Genomic DNA, 11,206 nt, shown 5'->3' on the forward strand with positions numbered 1-11,206 from the left:
AGTTTTAATGATTAGTGGTCCCCCTGTTAACTTTGTTCACTTTCATGAAATGCAAATATTTAGAATAGAACACTATAGACAAACGGCTGTAATCTGATACTTCTGTATTCACAGAATATGTAAATTTGTTAAATGTCTAATGGGCTCAATTGAGCTAATTATGCAACAGTATCACTAGTACATAACAAGTGGTATAATAAATTCAGTTTTAGCCACAGCAGGCTTTATTGTATGGGCCTTTAACTATAACCAGCAATGTCTCAGTTTTGTAAGTTTGTCCTTGTAGTTTATATAAGCCTTTATTTCAAACACACACCAGTAGTCTACAATTGAGAAAAATAACCACTACTTACAGGTAGTGTGCCTTTTATGCTTAAGTGCACATTTTAGCTTGCACACAAGTGTTCTACCAAAAACATCTCTGTCTAAACAAGTGTTTAATAAAATAAACCCACATTTATATGCTCAAGGAATTTGGACATGCCATATTCTAAATACTTTTGCAATGTATTATAGATGCATTAACCTTTATCAAATACGTACTTCAAAAGACATTCCCTTTTTGAAGTTATGGCTACCAAGCTGGGTTTTTTTTTTTTTTTTTTTTTTTTAAAAGAACAGCCCTGTATACGTGTAAATCTGTTTGGAACTGCCCATGTTGCTAGGGTGGGAACATTCTTCTAGCTGTTTTGGTAAAATCCTGTTGTGTTCTATTCTTGATTCTGGGGGAGGTTTGTTATGGGATTTTTTTCACAGGGTGTTCAGGTCAGGATTGAGGTACACTTGCAGTGCTGTGTGTGACTTTTACAAGAAAAGAAAAACCCTATATCTCTTACAAAGAAACAATATAAGACACAGGGAATGTAATGTTAATTATCTGTATGTCTACAGAGCTCTGAGGTATGATCCCTTTCTCTGAGGTCCTCCGCTCTGAACGCTCTGTTACACTGCCTTAAAGAGCAACTTGGTGCAGTACTAACATGTTGGTTGTCTGATCTAATGCATTCCTGTTTAGAATCGGGTTATCACTTTGTTTTAGTCATTACATTCAGGTGACTTTTTAAAACTCAGAAGTTGAAAGCCACCTTCACCATTAAAGAGCTCTCAAATGTGCACATTGTTCTGTACAGCTGGTATACCAGAGTGTAAACAGGAAACTGTACCCCTGCAAGTTCAATGTAATATTTCTTGCATCCACTGGATGTGGCAGGGGGACATGCTACCTGTTACACTATGATGTACCGGCTGTACTTAAACAGAAAACATGTTTGAGAGCCTACTGGCTACAACATTAAAAACATGATGTTATTTCTGAGACAGAAAATGATATACAAAGTGAATCTAAACAAGACATTCATTAGGATAACTGCCATCCATATTAAAGTGTTTAACACTTAGCTGGGCAACATAAGTGAATATCATCATTCTACTGACAGCAGGGAAGAATGACTAGAACATATACTTGTGTACCCCACAGTCTAGGGGCTTTTATATTTACACTTGGTGTTAGTAGACAGTTCAGCATGAAATACATTATATTATCGGTATACAAAAAAATATCAGTCCATTTACAATAAGCATAAAAACAGGGTAGTAAATAAGACCGCCCCACTGCATATCAGTTTAAGCCATTTGATGTTTTACGACAATTGAATACGCAGTACGTTTCAATTACGGCACGTCTATGTGAATGTCCTTAAAACAGATTAGCCAAAATGAAAGGCTTCATTTTTTTCTGTGAAGAAATATTGACAGACTGTATCAAATAACATAAATACAGCTTGTGTTATGATTTTTTTCCAAGAAAAATTAATTTGTTACTTACTGAGTTAATAACCAAAGACACCAAGATACAAATTTCACACAACCGTGATTCCAATTAAAAATGAAGGGGTGTTTGTAACACTTCAATTTGTGTTAACAGGCAACAAGGCATACCACGGCGGTTCTCACAGTAAAACCATGAATAGCTTAAACTGCTATGTATCGAGAATGGCACATTACACCCTGTAAAATGATTAGTTTTCTTGTTAATCAAGAAGAGTGACAATACAGTCATTATAAAGGCTTCCCTCAGTGTCCATGCCACCAAATACAAAGCAGAGGTGCACTGGTGCGCTTCGGGAGGCACTGCTGCTCTTCTCTTCTGCATTGTCGGCTGCTTGCTGGGCCGAATCCTTACACTCTTGGTCCCCACAAGCTGCTTGTGGACAGGATGCTTTGGGATCAGCCCAGGGAATGACACACATGGAGTGGTCAAGTCTTTTGGCGGGCGGACATTCAAACTTTAAGAGTGTCCAGCGCTGTTTCTCTGTTTGAGAATATAAAAAGAAGGGATTCAGCTTTACAATATACTAGAAAGAAATATTTCTTGGCAAGACCCTGATATTTGAAAATATATGTTTGTTTCAAGAAAGATTTTTTTAAAAACTACACATCAGACGATGTGGAAAATGCACGGAAGTATTTTGTAGCTTCACTAACTTCAGTTAGGAGGGAAAGCTGGGAGGAATTAAAAGCTGCCTTTTTCACAGTGAAAATGGATTATTTCATGGTCTAAAAACAGGTATTTCATGATATTTCACATAAGATCACATAACATTCACAAATATTAAACAATATTTACTAACACAGAAAAAACAGCATTGTCACATTCATTTTCTCTGGAATTATTATACAAGAAATGTCTAAATATTTAAATTTTTACCTGAAAAACAGGAAATGCTAAATTGTAGAACATTACATTTTTTTATGTCCACCTTATAAAGACATTCTACCATCAGTGAATTATCAAACATACATAAATGTAAACATAACAACAGACATATGAAATGTCCCCTTTTTGTACGATCTTTAGCAGAAATATTTCTGATCTTTGATGCAGCTGGTGTCTTTTTAGTTGAAGACGTTTTAAAGAAATTGTGCAGCTTTATGCAGTGTGTTCATTTATTACCCGGAAGCAAACTAAACTGGCTGCCAGATTCCTAAATGTGACAGGTAGTGCATCAGTAATGCAAACATCAGCAATACTGACATTACGTACAGGATAAACAACGACAAGTGTTGAATCAGTAAAAATAATTCACTGTTTTGAGTGCCGTTAGGCATGAGAAACTGGACTATTTTCTTCCGATTTAGCACTTGTTTTGTAACCATGGGTTGTTGTCTGGTGGTGAGGAACAGGGGCTCCTTCCTAGTTCATCCAGCCAGTCTATCAATTAACCTCCCTATTAAGCCCTCGGTCAAACACTCATTCTCAGTCTTGCATTGTGTATTGTGACGCAGCGCTGCAGACCCCACTTCTCATTTTTCATTCTGCAGTCTGTGCTTTGCCAAGCTTTTGCTTATACTGTTACATTTTTCTGTGCTTTTGGTTGTGAGAAAGTTTTATAGGAATGGTCCCCCTGGTTTGTCTATGTATGTTTTGTTTGGAGGTGTGCTTTGTTTGCTGGGCTTTGCCATGCCCCTCTCATCTTCACAGTGCACTTATGCTCAGCAGTGCTCTGTGTTTGACAGCCCTGCTCTGTGTTTGTCAGCCCTCCTCCTGTGTTTCAGTCCTATTCTGTGTTCAGCCCTGCACTGTGTTCGGCCCTGCCGTGTTTGTCAGCCCTGCTCTGGGTTTGTCAGCCCTGCTATGTGTTCAGCCCTGCTATGTGTTTGTCAGCCCTGCTGCTATGTGTTTGTCAGCCCTGCTATGTGTTCAGCCCTGCTCTTTTTCAGCCCTGCTCTGCGTTTGTCAGCCCTGCTATTTATTCAGCCCTGCTCTGTGTTTGTCAGCCCTGCTCTGTGTTTGTCAGCCCTGCTCTGTGTTTGTCAGCCCTGCTATGTGTTTGTCAGCCCTGCTCTGTGTTTGTCAGCCCTGCTCTGTGTTTGTCAGCCCTGCTATGTGTTTGTCAGCCCTGCTATGTGTTTGTCAGCCCTGCTATGTGTTTGTCAGCCCTGCATGTGTTTGTCAGCCCTGCTCTGTGTTTGTCAGCCCTGCTATGTATTCAGCCCTGCTCTGTGTTTGTCAGCCCTGCTATGTGTTTGTCAGCCCTGCTATGTGTTTGTCAGCCCTGCTATGTGTTTGTCAGCCCTGCTATGTGTTGTCAGCCCTGCTATGTGTTTGTCAGCCCTGCTATGTGTTTGTCAGCCCTGCTATGTGTTTGTCACCCCTGCTCTGTTTGCAAGCCCTGCTCTTTGTTTCGTTGGGCTTTTACTTGTTTGTACAATCCTGAGCTGCCATCCGCTGATCCATTCAGGCTCCACAATTAGTAGCAACACATTCATGCTTACTAAAATATTTCATTACCACTTCCAGTGGTCCAGTAAATGTAACTTGGTTCTGTATTTTCTTACCCGTGTGGTATTTATACATAGTGTTTAATGCTCCTGATGCGTCCATTCCTCCGGAGATGTAGATGCATTTCCCCAGAGACACTGCAGAGTGTGCAGCGCAGCCGGGCGGGGCGCCTCCTTTCACCTTCACTCTCTCCCACTGCAGATCAGCTGGAATAACAGAAAGGAAACGATTTCAAATCAAACACCTAAATGTTTTCTATTTATCAGTAAAAGTCCCATTCAGTATCGCAGGTTCGACTGCACCAATGTGGATTAAAAACTAACCCAGATTAAATCAGGAATTATTTTTTAATCATGTTGCACAAAACCTTAAAACAGGTTTTATATTTAAACCTTGTTTAAAATCAATCCAAAATTAAACATTTCTTAATCCAAGATTAAGATATAATTACATTGCAGCAGCATTCATTTTAATCCAGGTTTAAATGTGAAAGGTGGATTCAACTTAAACCTTCCTTAGAGGTGGATTAAACTTGGACGTAATAGCAGCATACCTTCACAGAACGTACCTTTCTGTAAAACAAACAAGGGCACAATCCGTCTCAATTTGAGAACATGAAATGGTAGTCAGGGCAAATCTCACCCGATGAATATTCAGTAAAACACATGAGTTACAAACAAATAAACTGTAAGCATGCGTATAATAATAACAACAATAATAACCTGGTTTCACATTATGACTGTGTATCCTATATTGTATATCTGAGTAAATAGGAAAAAAAACAGAGACGGAAATTATGTGTCGTGTTTACATATCATGTTGTACAATTACAAAAGCAACATTTTTTGTTTTTTAACAGTATGCATTCATGAGTGCCGATCGCAGCGGATCCAAGATCCTGTACCTTTTTGTCTGATAGGTGAGAATTAAGCACTTTGGGATGGTGGTCCACTATGAAAGGCGCTATATAAAATTAAAATTGATTGATTGATTATACAGTTTGCAATGAACTGTATAAAAAAATATATATATTTTGTTGCAAAAAAGAACTCTAGGTACATAACATGTACAAAAAAAAAGCTTTCTATTCCATGAATTAATTGACAAAAGTGTTCTGTAACGATGTATTTTAGGACGTGACATCAATGGGTAAGAACACAACCCAAATGGAAAAACAGCAAAAAACCGCTGGTATTGAGAAGCTATTGTAAATCAAGGGCAGTGGATATGGTAGAAATGCTCCCTCTTAATTAATTATAAGAATCAGTAAGCTATTCTTACAGTTACTTGATATTTGGAATGAATGCAGGGCGACTCGGACAGCAGAACTGGAGGTTGTAGGAAAGCCACAGGCTGTGTTGTCGCTTTTTGATAATGAATTTAAAACATCATTGGAGTAGAGAAACAGTATACAATGAGTAGAATTAATAGAACAGAGTGTTTTGTTATGCTTGAACTCTTCTTTTTTGATTACATTTGCTTGTACGTTTACATTTGCTGAATACAGTGTATACAAGTAATGACTGATAGCTAATCAGAAATGCAGGGTTACCGGCTCAACCCAAGATTCACTAATCCTGGTTTAAATGTTTGTGGTGAAGTGTAACTGTGACTAAAACATAACCCCAGAGCGTCTATCCCTATTTAATCCACGTTGGTGCATTCCACCCTAAATGTCTTGTTTCTCATTAAGCACTGACAATATCTTTAACTGTCATCCATACTTACTTGTATTTATGCAATACAGATCACTGTAAAATTTGTCTCCAGCCAACCCACCATGGATATACAGTTTGAGTCCTACAGCCACTATCACATGACCATGTCTAGGAGATGGGGCTTTGCCTTGTGTATCTGGCTGTGACCAAGTTAGAGTAGCTGAAAAAACAAACAAAAAAATAGGCTTGGGGATTAGGATAGTGCAGTTTGTGTCGAGGTCCAAACGAAAATAAGGAAGATACAGGATGTAAAACAAGCCATTTTCAGTAAACTAACAGACTAAAACATGCAATTGTTTTATAAGGGGGAGCCGCTGTTTAACGGCACCACTAACATGACATCCAGTTGAAGAGCTCTACAATCTGAGTTTCTACAAATGTATTTGTTTGGTTATATGTGAATTATTACCCAGGGTATATATTTAATAAAATACCAAATCAAATCAAGTATGTTGAAATAAATATTGTAGGAGCAGCACAGGAGATAGCAGTGGTAAGTTATGCATGTGTACCAGCCACACATTCTTATTTTATTACCTCCTGATGTCCTTTAGATTCTGCTGATGAACAAACAGACATTGCTAAAAGAATCACCTGCATCAAAGACATGAAGCTTTGCATCATCAACAGGCTGTGCTCCCGTATCACCTCCCCCAAACACGTACAGCTTGTCCCCTATAGACGCCGTACATGTGTGATAGGTTCGTGCTGAAGGTGGGGTCCCACGAACAGTTACACTTCTCCATGTACCTGTATCTATGGGGGGGACATGGTAAATATACTAGTTATCTTCTTTATGATGGGATATATTTTCTTTCAGAAATGGGAATTGTCACATTAATGGGTAGATTTCACAAAAATCATGAAAAAAATACAGCCTTATTCATTATTAATAGAACTTTATTATTCTGCAATAAAACACCCTTACCTAAATTTAGAACCTGTATGCAGTTACGATTGCCAGACTGCTCTGCACCACCAAAAACCCAGAGGCTATTGGGACTGCAATCAGGGACAAAGCTGGTGTGTTCATACCTGGGCAGCAAACCCTCCCACTCCGGGATAGCCCACTCATGAGTGTCTGTGCAGGAGCAACACAAAACAGCTTGGCAAGTGCACCTCTCACAGTACAAACCACTGAACTGAATGAAAAGGCAAGGGCTGCAGGTGAACCGCAAACCATACAGTTCAAAGACAAACGTCTCAACATCCAACTAACAAGCCAGCTCTAGTCAGAGGCAAGCACGGGCGTTATAAATAACATTAACTCATCGGCCACTAGCAAGAGATCCTTTACAACGTGTCACATTTAACAATTGTTTAGAAACATTTGTATTAAAGTTAATCAGAAATACTGAAATTCTGTCCCATACAGTTGGCAACAAGATTAAGAAAGACAAAAAAAAGATTATTTATCATACTAGCAAGAAACATAGGTGTTTCATTATAGTTTTAATACCTTTATGATGTTACACTGAAAACCTAACCCACTGACTAATAATAGTTGGATAATTGGGAAAGTATTATGGATTAATCAGGTATGGTCACATCTGGTCTTGGAGAGCCATTCTATACCTGGTTAGAAAGTATATTTAAACGGTTAACTAGTTCAGAATCTGGATGGAAGGTTCTGTGGTACAATTATACAAGTAAGAACATGGTTGGAACAATGATCAGGTCAGGAAGGGACAGAGTTGCCCGTCCCTAATTTAAATGAAAGGTATTGTCCTCTTACCAAGGTCTATAATGTGTGAATCGGAGAAGCTTCCATTAGGGTTTGCACCTCCTACAATAAGAATCTTCCCTTTGCCCTGGTTGTCCGTAATGCTGGGAAGGTAGGTGCATGTGTGACCCACTCGAACCCCAGGACTCTCCCCTCGTGGCACAAGGGCATACCTGAAAAACAGGCCAGCAAGGAACATGCTGTAGAACATCCCCATACATCACACCAAGCACAGAGCACACAATAACATTACCTGGGAAGCACGTAAAGAGATCCATTCACAAAACTTCAACTTCAAGTGTTTTTATGAATACCATCTTGAAACAGTAGTCCAGAACAGTTTCAGGAATATCAAATTCGGTTTTATCCACAAAAACACTTTGAAATTATTCTTTAAAATAACAAATGTGTTAATGCTTCAAGAACTTAACCCAATATTTCATGAGGTTAGCTTAAACGTTGCTTATGAATTGTGTTTACTTCTTCGACTTATGCACATTTTCTATCAAAGTCGGGTTTCAAATTTAGACAGTGCTAACCCAAATACAGGGTGTATGCCATATTCAATTCACTGTGAGGCCATGTTGCCAGTAAATTGTAAAAGTCGTCAGTAACTATTGAACCCTCCGTGGTGCTGATGTAAGAACTGTTATAAATCCAATCAGAAGTTTTGAATAGAAGTCTGTGGCGGCCTGGAGTGTGTGGTGACATCACAGACCCGGAAGGAGACAGACACAAACAGGACTGGGGTATGAAACGCGCTAATGGGCGCATTTATTAAATAAAAGGTTTTTAAAACAGGAACAAAAGACTTTCACAAAACACACAAAAAACGTCGCGTTGGCCAAAATAATCAAACAAAACACTGACCCAAACAAGTACTGTGCTGAGGTGGTTTAGCACCAGTAGCAATTGTTATTATTCTGAATTATTTCTCCTCTCTCGCTCTCCACTCACCGAACACCCAGCCCCATGTACATGAAACACTGGATCTTTTATGTAGGTGTACCGAGACTCAACTGCTAATCATTCAATTGGAATCTCTGTACATGAGGGGAGGTAAATTAATAAAATAAAATTTAAAAATCACAAAATTAGGTTTTCTTCTATCTAATTGATTGCAGCTTCAATACGAAATGATTTGGATCTGTCATAAACATCCGAAGAGTTTATGTGATGTTTTGTGGAGCTTATTTTTTCACATTTGTAAATCTATTACATGTTGTAGTACCGGTCTGGATACCACCATGACTCAATGCAGCAGGCTGGCCCTTCCACTCCCGCACATTGTTCCAGCCCTGCTCTAAATGGGTTAACTGAACCAATTAGACCTCCATCCAGACCCTGAAGTAGTGGAAAGGCCCTCCACACCGCAGCGAGACACCCCTTGCAATGCAGTATGGTGCTATTTCACAAAGGCAATATACTATATATAAAATAACTGCATGAAAAAAGATCCGGGTGGCTTACCAAGTTCCCTTTTGCAGAGAGTGTTCTGGTTCTAGTACTTGAAGCAGCCCCATAATACTTGAAACACAGAATAAAAATTGGGTTAATTATGCCTGGAACAAAACTCAAAATACAGTAATGAGTGTAGTTATATTGGAGATTCACTATGGGCAATTCTGTAAGCAATAATAGTGTGACCATGTTTTTACTGTGCTTAATATAAGTGTGTTTACAATGCTATACCACAGCCGATTTCCTTGCCTGTTTTACCATACTAGATTTGCTGATTTCTATATCAATAAATCGCCCCTAGGGAAAACATCAGCTGGATTAGTATATCAATAAGAGAAAGCATTCATTAAACAGGTCATATCAATTTTTGCTTAAAAACATATTCATTATAATTGGCTCGGATCAACCATGTATCTAAAAACAAAAATACACGTTACAGCAATACCATCACAACATACCACGACGATCGGAACAGAAATGTGAAATGGTTCAGCAAAAGAATTACTAATATACTGTTAATACTGTATTATTTTCCTAATAAAAAAGCCAACTATATTAATTTACTTTTTCACCAGCGCAACTGTGCTTATTCCAGTATATCTGACACTGTTGCTAACCCACGCCGTTCACTTTAACCTTTCCCCTTTGTTCTCTCACAATGGACCAATGAAATTAGACGTTATGTGCTGCCAAGGAAACGAATGTTGCTGTCATAGAGACCGGCATGCGTTAAATGGGCAGAGCGCTCCGCCGTGACGCTACGTAACACAGCTCTTATTGGACAGTGTGTTATGAAGAGAGAGCTTGCAAGAGGGCAGAAAACGCAATTGCTGTTTTTGGATGAACTGACAGAAGATTTTGCAGAAAAATCTGCAGTTCAGTGCCTCTATTGCACATGTATCAAGAGCCAACACCATGGCTTTATCGGCAGTGAATTCAAACACATGCGAGAGTCCTGTACGAATTGAAAACTACGCTCAGAGCATTGTTCCTCAGTACTGTGATTGTTGCATTTTGCATGTTTTATTTACAGTGGCTACAGTGCAGTTTAAACTTGCAATTAAGATGGTTCTATTATATGTAAGTATTATTGTACAGCAAAATAAAAATTAAGAAAGTCCAAAAACACAACAATTATTTTTTTTCAACAATTATTTAACCTAGTAACATTTTTATACAGCAAAAAAAAAAAAAAAAAAAAAAAAAAACTTTACAAATGAATGATTTCTTTGAATACATCTGTGAATGACTTTAGCAGTTAGTTTCTTTGTTTTGCAACCACCTTACAATTGTACTAGTTTTTTTTTTTTTTTTCTCTCCAGTATGATTTAAGTCTTTAAATCAGGCGGTGGGTGGGCTGGCTAGAGACCCGGCGTGTGTAGCGACCCCCCAGTGCTTCGGTACCATGGTGCACACATAGCCCTTTCGGTTCTTAGAATACTGGTAGGTCCTAGTGCCACGTGCCTCAGTTCACGAGTACCGTATGTCAGTGTCCACGGTCACGCAGTTGCACAGACATAGTGCCTCTGTACTCACGAGAGCACGCGAGTGCACACGTGCTGGTACGTGTGCTACACGTGACCATGAGTGACTCAATACGACTCGTGTCACGAGTTATGCGTACCAGTGTGCCACGGTGTTCAGTACCCTCTGTGCCAGCACTAGTGGGAGAGCGCAATGCCAAAGCACCCACTCCGTGCGGTTTCGTGAAGTGGCAAGAGTGTTTCATTGTCCACCCGTCACAACACCAGAATTTTCCCATGCTGGGTACGTGTTGTGGTCCAGGTACAGTCCCTTCAGTCCCGTAATGTGAATACGTACCGGATTGACGGCATACACTGATAGGCCACCGATGACGAGGTCCTGCGAGTAGGGTACAGTGGAACATCTGTGAGGCTTTTCCTGCCCCGTGGTGAAAGACACTCCGAAAAGTCGAGCCCACTTTCTTTGTCCAACCTCTTCCTCCTGCTACGAGGGCGAGCTCTAACATGGTCGATAGCAGACACCATCAGCGGCGTACTG

The 11,206-nt window shown here is 39.5% G+C and overlaps 1 protein-coding gene across 3 annotated transcripts; it reads right to left on the reverse strand.

Moving 5' to 3' along the window:
• Window positions 1–280: 280 nt before the first annotated feature.
• LOC121303533 (rab9 effector protein with kelch motifs-like) lies at window positions 281–9,827 on the reverse strand. Of its 3 annotated transcripts, none has more exons than XM_041234288.1 (8): window positions 9,749–9,827; window positions 9,194–9,250; window positions 7,736–7,896; window positions 6,929–7,081; window positions 6,595–6,756; window positions 6,011–6,160; window positions 4,339–4,488; window positions 281–2,311 (listed from the first exon to the last, which is right to left on the reverse strand). In XM_041234288.1, the coding sequence occupies exons 2-8, from the start codon at window positions 9,244–9,246 to the stop codon at window positions 2,031–2,033; spliced, it is 1,110 nt and encodes a 369-aa protein (XP_041090222.1). In that variant the 5' UTR covers window positions 9,247–9,250; window positions 9,749–9,827; the 3' UTR covers window positions 281–2,030. The 3 variants fall into 3 exon arrangements, with proteins under 3 accessions (XP_041090222.1, XP_041090223.1, XP_041090224.1); XM_041234289.1 differs by lacking the exon at window positions 9,749–9,827 and adding an exon at window positions 9,643–9,740; XM_041234290.1 differs by lacking the exon at window positions 6,929–7,081.
• Between the last annotated feature and the right edge of the window lie 1,379 nt (window positions 9,828–11,206).

The sequence above is a fragment of the Polyodon spathula genome, chromosome 33 (genome assembly GCF_017654505.1).
Source record: "Polyodon spathula isolate WHYD16114869_AA chromosome 33, ASM1765450v1, whole genome shotgun sequence".
Classification (NCBI taxonomy): domain Eukaryota; kingdom Metazoa; phylum Chordata; class Actinopteri; order Acipenseriformes; family Polyodontidae; genus Polyodon; species Polyodon spathula.